Source organism: Malaya genurostris, chromosome 2 (assembly GCF_030247185.1).
Source record: "Malaya genurostris strain Urasoe2022 chromosome 2, Malgen_1.1, whole genome shotgun sequence".
Taxonomy (NCBI): Eukaryota; Metazoa; Arthropoda; class Insecta; order Diptera; family Culicidae; genus Malaya; species Malaya genurostris.
The window spans coordinates 304,844,930-304,862,689 of NC_080571.1; the positions used below are offsets into that span (position 1 = coordinate 304,844,930).

Consider the following 17,760-nt stretch of genomic DNA (forward strand, 5'->3'; position numbering starts at 1 on the left):
CATTGGAGTTCCAATTTAAATTTTATTTTATGTTAGATTGTTTTCTCTTCCATGAGCTCAACCAATAGCCAGCTATCTTATATTAAATAAAAGTGATGAACTGATACAAACAAACCTGAAATAGTTATAAGATCATGTACAAAATAAATGTATTTCATTTAATGTAATTTATAATAGCAACTCGCTTGATAAAAACAGTGTTTAGATTAACTAATGAATACCAACATACTAATAGGATATTCGAAATGTATTAGGTTTAAAGTACTATGTATTGTAGATGCCACGGCGAAGAAAAACTTATGTATATTGACTATGAAATAAACGTATTTATGAAAAAAAAAAAAAAAAAGGCATTGCTAATTCAGTTAATATTCCATATGATTTGACAAAAAATATTGACTGGATTAAATACCAAAGTAATATTTCAAGTGTCTTAACTTCAATGGAAGAGCTCCCCCCACTTGAAGAATATGACTTCCTCGTTTGTTCGATTCTGGAGGCCGCAGAACAAGCCCAAACCAAACGATTTCTTGGTCCATCGTCTAACAGAAGGCCTCCAAACCCTTGGTGGGACAAAGAGTGTTCAGATGCTAAGCACGCGAAACAAAATGCTTTCAAGACGTTTTTAAAACGAGGAGGAGGAACTCCTCAGAATTTTGAAAATTCCTTGACTTTAGAAACCAAGTACAAGAGCATACTTCGGGCCAAGAAATGTAGCTATTGGAGACATTTTGTCGAAGGTTTGTCAAGAGAAACCTCAATGAGCACTCTTTGGAATACGGCCAGACGAATGAGGAATCGTAACGTGGGCAATGAGAGTGATGAATACTCGAACCGATGGATATTTGACTTTGCTAGGAAAGTTTGCCCAGATTCTGTTCCTACGCAAAGCATTATACGGGAATCTCCTCCAAATAATGGTTTTATTAATAACCCATTTTCAATGATAGAATTTTCTATAGCACTCTTGTCTTGTAACAATAACGCCCCTGGGTTGGACAGAATTAAATTCAACTTGGTGAAGAATCTGCCCGACCTCGCAAAAAGACGTTTGTTGGAATTGTTCAACAAGTTTCTTGAGCAAAATATTGTTCCGCCTGACTGGAGACAAGTGAAAGTTATCGCCATTCAAAAGCCGGGGAAACCAGCTTCCAATCACAACTCATATAGACCCATTGCGATGTTGTCCTGCATCAGAAAATTGTTCGAAAAAATTATTCTACGACGTCTCGACACTTGGGTCGAGACGAACGGTTTGTTGTCAGATACTCAGTTTGGCTTCCGTAGAAATAAAGGGACGAATGATTGCCTTGCATTACTTTCGTCTGACATCCAAATTGCCTTCGCTCAAAAGCAACAAATGGCATCTGTATTTTTAGACATTAAAGGAGCATTTGATTCAGTTTCCATTGATGTTCTTTCAGACAAGCTCCACCAACATGGACTTCCAGCGGTTATAAATAATTATTTGCACAACCTTTTGTCAGAGAAGTGCATGTATTTTTCACATGGCGATTTGGCAACATTCAGAATTAGCTACATGGGTCTCCCGCAAGGCTCATGCCTCAGTCCGCTCCTCTATAATTTTTACGTGAATGACATTGACAGCTGTCTAGTAACCCCATGTACACTAAGGCAATTGGCAGATGATGGCGTGGTTTCAGTTACTGGGCCCAAAGCTATTGATCTGCATAAACCATTGCAAGATACCTTAGATAACTTGTCCGTTTGGGCTGTTCATCTTGGTATCGAATTCTCTGCGGAGAAAATAGAGTTAGTCGTCTTCTCAAGAAAGCATGATCCCGCGCAGCTTCAGCTCCATATGATGGGAAGAATGATCCAACAGGTTTTAACTTTTAAATACCTCGGGGTGTGGTTCGATTCCAAATGCACGTGGGGAGGACACATTAGGTATCTGATAACGAAATGCCAACAAAGAGTAAATTTTCTTCGAACAATAACAGGATCTTGGTGGGGTTCTCATCCGCAAGATCTAATGAAATTGTATCAGACAACGATACTTTCAGTGATGGAATATGGATGCGTTTGTTTTCGTTCCGCTGCAAACTCTCATTTTATCAAACTTGAGCGAATTCAGTACCGTTGTTTGCGAATTGCCTTAGGCTGCATGCACTCGACACATACAATGAGTCTTGAAGTTCTGGCGGGAGTTCTTCCATTAAAAGATCGATTTTGGGAGCTTTCATCACGCCTACTAATAAGATGTGAGGTGCTGAATCCCATGGTAATTAATAATTTCGAACGACTAGTCGAGCTTCGATCTCAAACAAAATTTATGACAGTATATTTTAACCATATGTCACAGGAAATCAACCCTTCAAGATATATTCCTATCCGTGTCAGCATCCTAAGTGCCCCTGACTCAACTTTATTTGTTGATACATCCATGCAGCGTGAAGTGCGTGGAATCCCGGATCATCTACGCTCGACGGAAATCCCAAAAATATTTTTAAGTAAGTTCAGGCATATTGACTCTGAGAAAATGTTTTACACAGACGGATCGCGAATTGAAGAAGCGACAGGGTTTGGTATGTTCAACAATAATGTTTCGGCCTCATTTAGGCTTCAAGAACCTGCATCTGTTTATATAGCAGAGCTAGCAGCAGTTCATTATAGTTTGAGTGTAATCGTCACATTATCTCCAAACCATTATTTCCTCTTCACAGATAGTCTGAGTGCAATTGAAGCCATTCGCTCAATCGCTGCTGGCAAAAATGAACCGTTTTTCTTGGGTAAAATAAAACAGAGTCTGAACGACATATTGAATAATAATTATCTAATCACTATAGTCTGGGTCCCGGCTCATTGCTCCATTCCAGGCAATGAAAGAGCCGATAATTTAGCCAAACGTGGTGCTATTGAGGGTGAAATTTATGAGCGACCGATTGCTTTCAACGAATTCTATAGTTCGTCTCGCCAAAGAACACTTGCCAGCTGGCAAGCATCTTGGGATAGAGATGATCTGGGTCGGTGGATGCACTCAATTATTCCGAAAATATCGACAAAGGCATGGTTCAGGGGACTGGATGTGAGTAGGGATTTCATTCGTGTGATGTCCAGACTCATGTCCAATCACTACACGTTAGATGCACATCTCCTTCGAATTGGGCTCTCCGAGACTAATCATTGTGCTTGCGGAGAAGGTTATCGGGATATTGATCATGTCGTTTGAACATGCGTGGAGTATCGTGATGTCAGATCTCAACTAATAAATTCTTTGCGTACCCAAGGTAAACTATCCAATATCCCAGTTCGAGACATTCTTGCTTGTCGTGACCTTTCATACATGAAACTTATTTATCATTTCATAAAGAAAATTGGAGTTTCAATTTAATAAAGGCCCCTTTTAAGACTTAGTTCTGATCCCAGCTGCGTCCATGAGTTCAACCAATAGCTAAATTAGAATAAAAATTATGTAATGATACAAACAAACTCGAAACATTTTATGAAATTATCAACAAAATGTCTGAAAATAACAGCTTATTTTATAATTTATAGAAGTTAATCGTTTGGTTCAAATAATATTTCCGAGTAGATTTCATAATTATGACGAGTTACCTAAGATGATATTTAAGCTATAAGAGAATATGTTTTAATAAATTCAAAACGTTGTGACTATGTTAGAATTAAATTAGGATAAGAATGTTATGTAAAAGTGATGCTACGGCGAAGAAAAACTTATGTAAACTGCCTTAAGAAATAAACGTATTTATGGAAAAAAAAAAGTATGAAACATATTTTCATGCGACTGTTATGAAAGAAGAGAAAGGCATTATCACACCACTAGGTGGATTAAGATGGGTTTTTATATAAGGATTTGGTAAATTTTTTAGAAACTGGTCATCTTCACACGATTTCTTCGCTGTTCACTGCTGATTTGCTTTTTTGTCACATATCACCTACGCTATCCCCAATATGTACATCAATCCCTTCACTGGCTTTGGGTGTGACCGAGACACTCGCTAGACAGAGGAGTTTTTAGCAAAGGGTGAAACATTTCCATTTTCTATTATTGCTATTATTAGAATATCGAAAGTTAGAATACCATAATGGTATCCTACATGTAAAATAAGTGCTTTACCAACAGTCGGTGTTGAACAGTCGTTCGCACCGCACGCGTATAGCTCTTGGCTCCTGGAATTTTTTTTTCTGGCTACCTAGAGTTTCATTGATTCAAGGCTTCAGTCTTTTTCAAGGCTACCTGAAGCACTAACTAAGTGACTAAGTGATACAAAGAGTGATATTAGAGTGACTAAGTGATACAAAGAGTGATATTAGAGTGACTAAGAAATTAATCAGCCTTTTTTAAGGCTAACTAGGAGTCTAATCGAAGACTAATTTAGCCTAGTTAATTTAATTTAAAATTTCATTAATTTCAAAAATGCCTGCGTCCAACCGGAAAGGCAACAAGCCTAAGGCTAAAAATAATTCAATACGGAATAAATCACAATCCGTTATTCAACATTTTTCTAATAACATTCACGATCTTATAGAATCTGAATGTAAAAATAAAAGACAACGGACGGATTTCCCTTCCGTTGATCCTATGCCGTCTAACAATATTTACGAGATTCTTCCTGAATCCGATTGTAGCGACATAGAAGAAAATTCTTCAAAAATTCCCAAAATGGACGCTTGTCGTTCTGGGAAGAAACATCAATCTATGCCACCAGTGACGGTGATGATTTCCGACTTCAAAGCATTCCGTACTGAGCTTTCTACTTTTCTCCCGGAAGTAAAAGTCTCATTTCAAATCGGACGAAGAGGAGAATGTCGAGTCTTGGTGGATGGATTGGAAGATTATGAACGTCTTATTCGATATTTGTCCGAGAAACTTCATAAATTTTATTCATATGACATAAAATCAGACAGACCCTTTAAGGCTGTCTTGAAAGGATTATCAAATGATCAAAGTATTGATGAAATTAAAAATGAACTAAAAGAATTGCTTGGTTTTGCCCCTTCCCAAGTAATACTTATGAAAAAAAGAGCGAATGGTACTTCTAAACCACGCTCTGGAATTTCCCATGAACTTTACCTAATACACTTCAATCGAAGTGATGTAAACAATTTGAAAACTTTAGAAAAAGTACGTTTCATTTCCCACATTAAAATTCATTGGGAACATTATAAACGGCATAATCGTATTGCAAACTTAACGCAATGTCGTCGTTGCCAAGGCTTCGGTCATGGAACCAAAAATTGTCATATGGATATACGGTGTTTGAATTGTGGTAAATCGCATTCGAAAGACGCTTGTCCAATGAATGAAACCACTGATAAATTTTCATGTTCAAATTGCAATGGAAATCATAAATCCAATTATTTGAAATGTCCTGTCAGGGAAAAAATTTTAAACGCTCGTTCGCTTAGACAACAAGTCAAATCAACGACCTTAAATTTACAGAACATACCTGAAAATTCTTCTAAGGCACCTGCCAATTCGTCTTCTAACGAAAACAATTTATTGACAGGTAGATCGACCTCGTCATCATCTTCTTCTAATGTCAGTTATGCTGGTATATTAGGTAGAAATCTATCTCCTATTTCTTCTAATGTAAATAATCAAAACACAGGACCGCCTTGCAGTTCTTCTTCTAACGAAAACAATTTATTAATAGGTAGACCGGCCAAATCATCTTCTTCTAATGGCAGTCTACCTACAAATATTCCTTCAATGCCATTCGCTTCTTTAAATGAAGTCGATTTAGGCGATATAACTGAAAATAAAATGATCTACCTACAAGATCAACTTTTTCAAATGATCATCCAAATGAATTCGACTTCATCACTTTTTGAAGCATTTCAAATCGGATGGAAATTTGCAAATAATATTATAATGAATTTAAAATTTAACAGTGATGTTAAATAATTATTTGAATATTTTAAATTGGAATGCTCGATCTTTGAAATCGAGTGAAGATGAATTTTATAATTTTCTCAAAGTTCACAAAATTCATATTGCCATTGTGACAGAAACTTTTCTTAAACCAAATGTAAAATTGAAAAGTAATCCACATTATGTGGTTCATCGATTTGACAGGTTTACTGGAATTGGTGGTGGAGTTGCCATTTTTGTCCAACGGCAAATTAAACATCGAATTTTACCTTCTTTCAATACTAAAGTTATTGAAAGCTTGGGAATCGAAGTTGAAACCATTCATGGAATTTATTTCATCGCTGGAGCATATTTGCCATTCCAATGCACCGGCGAACAATTAAATTTCTTTAAAGGCGATTTGCAAAAACTTACAAGATATCGATCGAAATTTTTCGTAATAGGGGACTTAAATGCTAAGCATGTCCAGTGGAATTGTAGGCAAAATAACAGTAATGGTAAAATACTTCATAATCAACTCTCAGCTGGTTACTTTACAGTTCTTCATCCCAGTAATCCTACTTGTTTCTCTTCCGTGAAAAACCCGTCTACAATTGATCTGGTTCTAACAGATCAAAGTCACACTTGTAGTGAACCGATTACTCATGCTGATTTTGACTCAGATCATCTTCCTGTAACATTCAGACTTTCCAACGAAGCTATAATTAATCCAATTAGTTCTATTTTCAACTATCATAGAGCAAATTGGTTGGATTACAGATCTCACATTGAAAATCATGTGGATCATGAAACTATTTTAGAAAATTCTGCGGATATCGACACAGCAATTGATAATTTGAATCATTATATTATCGAAGCTAGAAATCTTTCAGTTCCCAAAGCTCAAACTAAATTAAATTCTCCTATCATCGATGACAATCTTCAACTGCTCATTCGGTTGAAGAATGTTCGTCGACGACAATATCAACGTTCTCGTGATCCTGCTATGAAAAACATAGTTAAGGATTTACAAAAAGAAATTAAACATAGATTTACTCTTTTGCGAAATGAAAATTTCGCTAAAGAAGTTGAACAAATTAAACCATATTCTAAACCTTTCTGGAAACTTTCTAAGGTTCTTAAGAATCCTCAGAAACCTATTCCTGCTCTCAAGGAAGGAAATCAAATACTTCTTACAAATGGCGAAAAAGCTCAAAAACTTGCTCAGCAGTTCAAGAGTGTCCACAATTTTAATTTGAACGTTGTGAGTCCTATTGAAAATGAAGTCTCACTGAAATATGATCGTATTTCAACCCAAGTGTTATCACACGATGACATTATTGAGACGAATTTTGATGAAATTAAATCAATTATTAGAAAACTTAAAAACATGAAGGCTCCTGGTAATGATGGAATTTTTAATATTCTTATTAAAAATCTTCCCGATGTTGCCTTGAGACTCCTGGTTAAAATTTTCAACAAGTGTTTTTCATTAGCTTACTTCCCAAAAAGATGGAAAAACGCTAAAGTAATTCCTATCCTAAAACCTGATAAAAACCCAGCAGAAACATCAAGTTATCGCCCAATTAGCTTACTTTCTTCTATCAGTAAACTTTTTGAAAAAATTATATTGTTAAGAATGATGACTCATATAAATGAGAATTCAATTTTTTTACCAGAGCAGTTTGGATTTCGTCATGAACATTCAACTACTCATCAACTTGTCAGAGTAACGAACATGATAAAATCAAATAAATCTTCTGGGTTATCCACTGGAGTTGCTCTTCTAGACATAGAAAAAGCATTCGACAGTGTTTGGCACAAAGGTTTAATAGCAAAAATGTCTGATTTCCAGTTTCCTATTTATTTGATCAAAATGATTCAAAATTATTTAACTGATCGTACTCTTCAGGTTAGCTATCAGAATTGTAAATCTGAATTGCTACCCGTACGTGCCGGTGTTCCGCAGGGTTCGAGTGTAGCTCCAATCTTGTATAATATTTTCACTTCTGATCTTCCAAATCTACCCGTTGGTTGTCAGAAATCGCTATTCTGTGACGACACAAGTCTGTTAGCCACAGGTAGAAATCTAAGAGTGATCTGCAGTCGCCTACAAAGAAGTTTAAATATTTTCAGTGATTATCTGTCAAAATGGAAAATTAAACCAAATGCAGCAAAAACGCAATTAATTATCTTTCCTCACAAGCCAAGAGCTTCTTTTCTTAAACCAAACAATAATCACATTCTCAAATTGAATGGCTTGGAATTGACATGGTCTGATCAAGCTAAATACTTAGGTTTAACGTATGACAAAAAACTCACTTTCAAGGATCACATTGAAGGAATCCAGGCAAAGTGTAATAAATATATTAAATGTTTATATCCTCTTATAAACAGAAATTCTAAGCTCTGTCTAAAAAACAAATTGTTAATTTATAAACAAATTTTCAGACCAGCCATGCTTTATGCGGTACCAATTTGGTCAAGCTGTTGTTCCACCAGGAAGAAAACGCTTCAAAGGATTCAGAATAAAATTCTGAAAATGATTCTGAAGCGTCCTCCCTGGTTTAGTACAAATGAGTTACACAGACTCACAAATATAGAACCATTAGATGTAATGTCACATAATATTATAAGCAAATTCCGACAAAAATCGATGCAATCTTCAATTGAATCGATTCGCTCTCTGTATTAGTTAGTAAGTTAGTATATAAGTTCCTTTTCCCCATTACACAATACAAGTAGGTTTAGAATTTTCCCTACACAAAAATCTCAGAATTGCGGAAGCAAATGATGTCTTCATGGTAATAACCAAATCATATATATATATATATAACAGGGCTGAAAAGTCACCACTTGTGGCTGAACACCCAATTTAAATCTTAATAATTTAATTTTAACTCATATTCCAATAAATAGTTATTTAAAAAAAAAAAAAAAAAAAAAAAAAAAAAAAAAGTGCTTTACCAACCGGACTTGGTCACTTGGAAGCAGTTTTTTATTTCTCTCCTGATGGTTTCAAAAAAGTAAGACATACCATTCTAACAAACAAACCTTCAGTCGAAGGTCTTGCATTCTTTTAATTAAATATCCAGATGTAAGAGTTTGAATAAAATTCCTAAATCACGTGAATGCGCGAAAATGTCTCCGCTTACGGGTTCGCCCAACTCATTTGTTATGAAAGCTCTCCATATGATGAACAAATTGGGATCTACTGGAAGCCTACCCGTATCCATCGGCAATGCTCTGAACTGATGATCGCTTCACACATACATACATATATACAGTCTGTTCAGTAAAAGCATCAATTATTGCTTGATTTCTTCGAGGCACCACGATTTGGAAGGTCATCGTCAGTTTTCAACTCTTTAATAATAATAATAATAATAATAATAATAATAATAATAATAATAATAATAATAATAATAATAATAATAATAATAATAATAATAATAATAATAATAATAATAATAATAATAATAATAATAATAATAATAATAATAATAATAATAATAATAATAATAATAATAATAATAATAATAATAATAATAATAAAATAATAATAATAATAATCATTGAACCCACTTCTCGACAATTGATACCAACTTGTTATTGTATTTAGCCGTTACTACATATTTGGTCCTTTTGGTGTGCAAAGGAGCATAATCTCGAAGCGCTTTGCGTGCGGCATTCATCGCGATTTTAGTGTTTTCCCGACGAAAAAAAAGACTTTGACTGATTTATGTAATGCTCCAAAGACAGAAGCTCTCACTTAACAGGCTGTGTATACAAAACAGATATTCAGCTCGAAAAGTACGAAGTGAATTGACTCGACTAGTGTCACCCGGTTACTATGTGTTTCGTAACGATGGCATTTTTGATGTTCCTTATTGTAGACTAGAAATCTGCACTTAAAACAAAAAACATATGTTGTTTAATATATGTTGAATATAATTAAGTGTAAATTCTACAGATTCTAAGTTTATGAATGCATTTGAAAGCATTAATGACGAATTGCCAATAAAAAATAGTAACAAGGGACGCGGACGAATTAAACTCATCATCATTTTACTCAATCAACTTCCGAATTTAAGCTACAAACAACCAACAAAATAATAATCATATATTGCGATATCCCATCTTTTGATTAGTTAGTTGAATTAGCGACATATATCAACAAGCTTGTATGCACACTCCTTCACAAATGACAAAACTTTCCTAATGAGGATAACTAGGGTGAAAAGAATTGTGCCAATAAAAAGCAAACAAACATGAATTGTGGCTATGATGGCTTTCCAGATAATAGAAATTTATCACTGATATTGCTCAAGGTAATAAATCTGTCATTTTCATACAGTGTGGACAGCGCTTGATTTAGGTTTATTTGTCTATTTTAACCCTCTATTGTCCATCTTAAAAAGAAAACTTGCATCATTGAAATACAACAATGTAGATTTTTTTTAAATATACTATCGGTGAAATGATACTATCTAACTAATCTTGTTCTGTTGTGAAAATTTTTCTTATAAACTTCCACGGAGTATCAAAGCATTTGTATGGTAATCGAAAATAATGCGATCCGATACGGAGGAAATATTTGAAAATATGGTTTGATGGCATTACAATACTTCTACTGGAACAGCTATATGCTGAAAACCAGGCAAAGAGGCAAACGAGTAATATTTGCAGGTAGGGTTCGGCTCGAACCATTATCTAGTGCTGCAATTCTCGAATAAACGAGGGTGAAAGGCATCGACAAACCCCTGTTGCTTCGATATCACTGCTTCTTTGCCACACGGACCACATTGGAAGTCATTGACATAATCTAATTCTACCATCTCTTCTAAATCTACTCTTACCACAAGATTTATTTAATGTCATCGAAAATTTGCTAAACAGTATCACATGTTTTGATTCAACAAGTGTTATTTCCGACGATAAAAGCAACCTATGCAAGTCCCGGTGCTTTGATCGCAATAATGCTACTGTGTGATATACTCGTTTATGGTAATGTCTTGAAGGGACAACACAAGTTTCACTTTTGATTTAAACTCACCATCTCAGTCGTATAACATTTATTCGCACAGCTCGTGATAGGTCCGACAAGTTCAGCGTTGCAAGCAATCGTACCATCCCGATAATGCAACATGATCGTGCTGTTCAGTTCATTCACACAAACGGTCTTCACTATTCTCCCTCAAATGAACCTTTTATGGAAGACTAAGTGACATGTGGGAATCTATCTTCTCCATTCACATTGAACACGAGAGAAATAAATAAAAGATGTCTAGCCGCTTTGACATCGTTAAGAAGAAAAAAAAATAAAAAACAGGAAATGTTGTTTCATCAAATTAAACCTCAGAGCGGAACGGTAGTGGGATAATTTTCTCTGTTATATGTAGATAAACAATAATTCAATTTACCGTCACTTGCTGTTGGTTTTCGCATTACAGCATTTGCTATGATTGAAGCCCGCATACATATACAGTAAGCGACTAACGCTTTACAAATTGTTTTTAAATCGTACCTACCAATTATCATGCCACCGCAACTATAACGTCTTCAAAACTATTCAGTGTAGTTCAACTAAGTGCATCTATAAACTCTCTTTTGATAAATTTCAGTTTTTTACTAGGTGAAACGTTAGTCTGCGATTTATAGGCGCTTCATGGTTACTGATCCAAGCCATGTCGTAAACAAACAGGGTTCAACATGGATACGAATAAAACAATCAAGAGATATACAGTGAAATGCTGGATCTTGTAATTTTTTTCCTTGGAGGAGAGGCGCTTTCGCTGTTATCTAGCGAATGAAGGGAGCAGTGGTTCACTATTCACGCTCCCGTCCATTGGTTCGGCATCACTGTTATTGTCGGAACAATCGTAACTTATTTCACAGTCGTTGTGTATGTTGTTAACTGCAGCTGGTGTACTTTGTTCTATAAAGGATACTGATGGTTTCGTTGAGGGGGATGCTTAATTGTTGTTAGTGACTGTCACAGGTGTACTGGGGTTGCTTGGGATTGTGTGTGAAGGAAGCACCGTTGTCCTTTGGTGTGGTTGTCTCCTTGTTCAGTTTATCACATGGCTTACCGTAGTGAACAGCTTTTTGGCAATATTTACATGTGGCCATCTGATTGTCATAGGTAACAACTGCTTTGAACGGGATTCTTGTATTCTGGCCGAAAGTCGCATAAGAAGGTATAGCCCTCCTCAAGCGCATGCGTAACAAACGTACTCTATTTTGAATACCGGGGAAAAAGTTCTTCCACTTTTCTTTTTCAGTAGAGAGAATCTCTTCGTATTGAGACATAATTTTGCGAATAGAAGGATCGATAAAGCTTGAGGGAAGATCATGCACACGCACTTCTATAGCACTACCTTCCATATATACTGGAATGTTGTACTTAATGTTTTCGTGCTCCACATAGTGCACATTGTTATTGTCTTTTGCGAATTGAATTGCACCCAACTCTTCATAAAACTGGATATAAATAACATTATTTGTCTTATTGCATTGAACTAAATGCACATGTTTAATGTCAAGATACATTTGCTCCTTAAGCAAACCTTCAAGTTCTCGCATCGAAGGTCGAATTTTGTACTGCCTGAAGTCAACAATAATTGTATTCTTTCGGAGCGGCGGTAGCTTTTGTTCGTTTGGATCAGTCATTTCGAGATCGTTCTATTGTTCACTACACAATACTGTACTTTGATTCTTCTGTCGCGAACGTAAGCGGCTTTGTTTTATTGACTGACTTGGATGAGATGTGAAAGCGAACTGGTGTGCGACACTTATTTCTACCAAAAATAGGGTCTCGGGAAAAGGATAAGAGTTAGAATGGATTTCAACAATAAAAGTATTCGCATTATTGAATATAGTCCAATCTCTTGTGTTCAGTCACATTAGAGCATAATTCAGAGAAATGTAACGCTTGTTCTGAACATGTGACCAGGAAACATTGGAAATCATAATTCAAATGCACTGAACGAATAATAAAAAGAAAGCAAACATTGTTCTACAGTACCAATGTCATTTTGAACTCACAAGTAGGCGTGGGATGGAAACGAAGAATTAGTATTGAGCGCACACACTTATGTGCGATGAAGATTCTGCAGATGAAAAAACAATCCTACCACTACGAACTTCGAACCAAAAACAAAAACGCGAGCGTACTTCGGAAGAGTGTTCAGCCTTGCTAATGCGGAATCGAGTGGACTGTTTGAATTGATTGGTAACTGTCTATGAAACACTGCTGTTTATGATTGGTAACTGTTTATGAAACACACTCGATAACAAAATGAGTGACCGAGAAAATAGACCGAAACCGATACGAGTACTAACTGTGTGTATAGTATGTTTAAACGTTAAAGATATGCAATTGCTTTCGCTTTAGTTAACAACGAGGTGCACAGCTTTGAGTGTGTTGTCACAATGCCATAGAATTTCGCGTGCATGACTTTCTCCCGCATGCCAGCGATAAGTTCGTTCGGGAAAATATGTCGCAGTACGGTGAAATCCTTTCCATTAAAAGGGAAGTATGGCGGAATTTTTCCCCGGCATCCGGAATGGCGTGCGAGTGGTACGTATGCAACTACGTAAGGCAATTTCATCTTACATTATTTGTGGTCGAGGTGGGACACATCCGTGTAAAACGCTGATTATCTATGAAAATCAGCTGGTTACTTGTCAGTTTTGTGAACAACCGGTAAACCTTGCACTGGAACAGCGAAAAGGACATCTTCAACCAAAGACAAGGACAACTGTTCAGTAACGGGAACTAGTGAACCCAGTACTTCTACTTAAAAAACGCTTCGAGCATCAAATTAGCAATCAACTGCAATCAATGTACAAGGCGCTGTTACAGTAACTAGCAACGCACATAAGACTACGAACAATAGCGAGAAAAAACGGAAACCATCAATAAAAATACGTTCGACAACACCAATACCGACGATACGACTAAAGCTGAAAAGACGAGCCACGAACAAAGTGCTCCTTAATCCTCGTTGTATGAAAATGGAAGCTCCTCTCCCCCGAGAAAAAGGGTGACTACGAGATCCAGTGTTAAAAATAACATTTATATTAAACATCGGGTCAATCGGCCATATGAAACTTGAAAGCAAATAGGCATGAATAAAACTATTTTATGAAAAAAAAAATCATTATCACAGTCTGTTACGATCGATTTTAGGCGTTTCGCTGATCGGGACACAATTCGAATGTACGTAGGAGGTTGGTATACAAAACTGTTCGTTAATCGTACCGAAAGAAAGAAATTGTGGAAATTTGTTTCGAAATTCTTCGTTTGGTTTGTAGTAAACAAAGTGAACCATTCGTGACGCACTATAAACAGTGAATTCTATCAAACTGAGACCAACATTTGAGACAACACGATCAACATCCGAGATTTTGATTCAATTCGGTCTTATTTCGCTATTTCAAAATCGTACTTAAGATGTATACGACTAATTCTACGAATTATGTTCTAAAAGACAAGAACCAACCAAGCTGTTCTAAAGTTCGTTCGAACGAAACCTATTGTCCCATGATAAAAGAAGGAACTTTGGAAGATCAGAGAGGAAGCAAAGGACGAAAATAAAATGATGCGAATATAAAAAACTGAGAAATACTTACCGGAAACGACTGTATGGACTCTAATGGAAGGTGTCACAAATATCGAACATATTACTCAAACAAATCCGAAAATTATTCCGACGTATGTAATCCGAAAAAGATAGATACACTTAACTGAGCTGAAGTAAATCGCCCGTAGTTACACTTCGTGATTGACCGAATGAATGAAAATGCATAATGAACCAGAAAAAATTATGCTTAGAAGAAGCAAATCATTTCACTGTGCATACTCACTCACTCAAAACTTTTTATTGCATGATTAATAATGACACCGGCCGCGACCAAAGGCTGTGTTACTAAGGAAGGGAAGGAACGTTAGTCCGATACTCGTTTCTAAAGACCGCGGATAGAAGATGTATTAGTAGGGATGGGAGAAGACCTGGGATATGGCTTTGTTAATAATACGAACTCAATAGAAAACAGTCCTAAAAAGTAAAATTATTCTAAAATTTGTATGGTTAACGAAGGGATAGTTTACTACAAAATAGATAGACTGAACTGCAGTAAAACTCAATCAATAAATTGCCCACTCTTCAGATATTCCAGAAATTATGCCTGTAAATGTATATTCTTTTATTCTGCTACTTACGGTCTTCATTTCATTTACTAAGCTCATTATTTTCGGTTACAGGACATACAAACGGGGCCGAGTGGTGGATATGAACAAACCGAAATCCTTCTTCCGAGCAGGTTTTAAACCCCATCGGGAAACCGCCATAATCATTCACGGATTCAATGGAACGCAAACCAGTCGACACATCATGTATTTGAAGGATGGTAGGATATGTTAGCTTGTAATCTTAATAAACGATGTTATGAATTTGAATGTTATAGATATAACCATAGATAACCATAAACATTATTTGGTATTAACGTTGAATTCATTTTCTTACCATATTACAAAGCGTTCTTACTATAAATTCCTTAGGTTAAAAAAATTTCCAGTGGTTTTGCACTAAAAGTTCAGATAAATTCAACCGGATTTAATAGCAAAAAGTACAGTTTCAATACATATCTTCAAATCCAGCCTTACATGAACGCAGATGCCCTGTTAGTGCATAGTTCCTTTTCTACGTCTTGAAAGCTTCAAAAGCTTTTGTAAACCCTACAAATGCTAATTTTTATTCATTTTACTCTCGCACAACATAATTCACCTCAAGCTTACCTCTCTCGCATGTATAACGTGATCACCGTCGACTGGGAGCGGCTTTCTCAGTATCCGTGTTACCTTTCATCGCTATCAAACACCAAACTAGTCTCGCAGTGCACAGCACAGGTAAGAGTTTACTCTTCGATATACAAATTCTAACGATATCCGTCCAATATCAGTATAACCTCTGTATCATACTCACGATAGCTACCGAAATACCCTGTTCATGCACTGCAACCCATGCATTTGTGATCAATCTTTTTACACATAAAAATGGATTCCAGATATGCGCACATGCGTCTATTTTTACTCACGTGCTCGTTACATTACCTGCCTCAACCGGCAATTATCAATTGTTTACTCCTTTAATTCACAGCTGTACTCTTTCCTCACCTTCACTGGCAGTCGCAGCAAGCAGATCACATGCGTGGGTCATTCACTTGGGGCTCACATATGCGGCATGATGTCACATCATTTGACCCAGCCTCAGTACAAAATCATTGGTATGTTTTTTTTCTGTTAGAAAAGCTCCTTTCGTTAGATCAAATTCTCAGGTTACTGGAGAGGATTATGCTTTTCATACATTTTCTGATATATTTCTCTAATCTGTTAGGTCTAGATCCAGCACGACCACTGATTGAAAAGCATGCTTCAAAACGGTTTCGCTTGACGAGAGACGACGCCAAAGTGGTACAGGTTATTCACACAAACGCCGGTTTTCTGGGACAAGAATCCTTCACCGGATCAGTAGATTTTTGTGTAAATGGTGGTCAAACACAACCCTATTGCAACGGAGATTCCATCAGTAAGTAGCAATCATTTTTGGCTGCACCCAATCAATCAAATCTAATTGCTTATGTTTTAGGAAAAGCTCGTTGTAGTCACTTTTTAAGTGTCTGCTATCTAGCGAATGCAATGTTCTCCGGTGAGCCAACCATGGCGTTTCAGTGTCCTTCCGGTTGCGTGAGAAACAATCGCATACCGTTCATTCCGGTTCGACCAATGTACGGAAATCGAATCAAAGTGAGATTCTTCCACATCGGACAGGATACACCTGATGAGTAAGTGGCACATGGTTGTTGTTGTTGGTAGACAACCTTTCCGTATTTTTAATGAATGTCTATTGATTTCAGTACCACTGGAGGGTATTGCATTCACATGACGCGAGCGATGAATTGTCCCTTCAACTAATGTGTTCATTTGAAACAGTTACCTGATTGTAAAATACTGTAAAAATGTGATAAGTGTAAATGTAATATAATAAATATTTGTACAGTAATTTAGTATAACACAAGACCAAACTAATGATTGTGATTGAAAGAAAGAATAGAACATAACTTGCTGTTTAGTTTAAGACGGGACTAAGAAAGATTCTTGCTATGTCACAGGGTGGCATTTTCTATTTTAATTATCGCTTTAGTGTTCCAGGCTTATAACTTATACTGCTGCTCGATTTCTTATCTGATGCCTATGCGAAATTTCGCAGTGTTGCTAGCATGGTCGGGGTTGGAAAATCTACAATTTACACTATTCTGTTGTTGTTCAACAAATAAATCTGGAAAACTACAGTATTCGACAATATTTTGTTCCGTAGTACTCGATAGGCGATACAGCGATTATAGCGATATTCCAACTTTTCGTTACCATTTTTGTAGTACGATTTGTCCTTTGCCTCAAAATAAGCCTCAGTTTCAGCGATTACCTCTTCATTGCTTCTAAATTTTTTACCAGCGAGCATTCTCTTGAGGTCTGAGAACAGGAAAAAGTCACTGGGGGCCAAATCAGGAGAATACGGTGGATGAGGGAGCAATTTGAAGCCCAATTCGTTCAATTTCAGCATGGTTTCAATCGACTTGTGACACGGTGCATTGTCTTGATGAAACAAAACTTTTTTCTTCTTCAAATGAGGCAGTTTTTTTGAAATTTCGTCCTTCAAACGCTCTAATAACGCTATATAATAGTCACTGTTGATGGTTTTTCCTATTTCAAGGTAGTCGATGAAAGTTATACCATGCGAATCCCAAAATACAGACGCCATAACCTCACCGGCCGATTGGTGAGTCTTTCCACGCTTTGGGTTCGGTTCATCGCGTGCAGCCCACTCAGCTGACTGTCGATTGGATTCCGGAGTGAA

The 17,760-nt window shown here is 36.5% G+C and overlaps 1 protein-coding gene across 2 annotated transcripts in view; it reads left to right on the forward strand.

Moving 5' to 3' along the window:
• LOC131430910 (phospholipase A1-like) overlaps positions 1-16,897 on the forward strand; it is a 33,486-nt gene extending 16,589 nt beyond the window's left edge. For both annotated transcript variants that reach the window (XM_058596182.1, XM_058596181.1), the window contains exons 3-8: positions 15,108-15,253; positions 15,637-15,752; positions 16,003-16,129; positions 16,240-16,431; positions 16,492-16,687; positions 16,760-16,897. In XM_058596182.1, coding sequence (XP_058452165.1) covers positions 15,108-15,253; positions 15,637-15,752; positions 16,003-16,129; positions 16,240-16,431; positions 16,492-16,687; positions 16,760-16,817 — 835 coding nt within the window. In that variant the 3' untranslated portion in view covers positions 16,818-16,897. The remainder of the gene's footprint in view (positions 1-15,107; positions 15,254-15,636; positions 15,753-16,002; positions 16,130-16,239; positions 16,432-16,491; positions 16,688-16,759) is intronic.
• Positions 16,898-17,760: the final 863 nt, after the last annotated feature.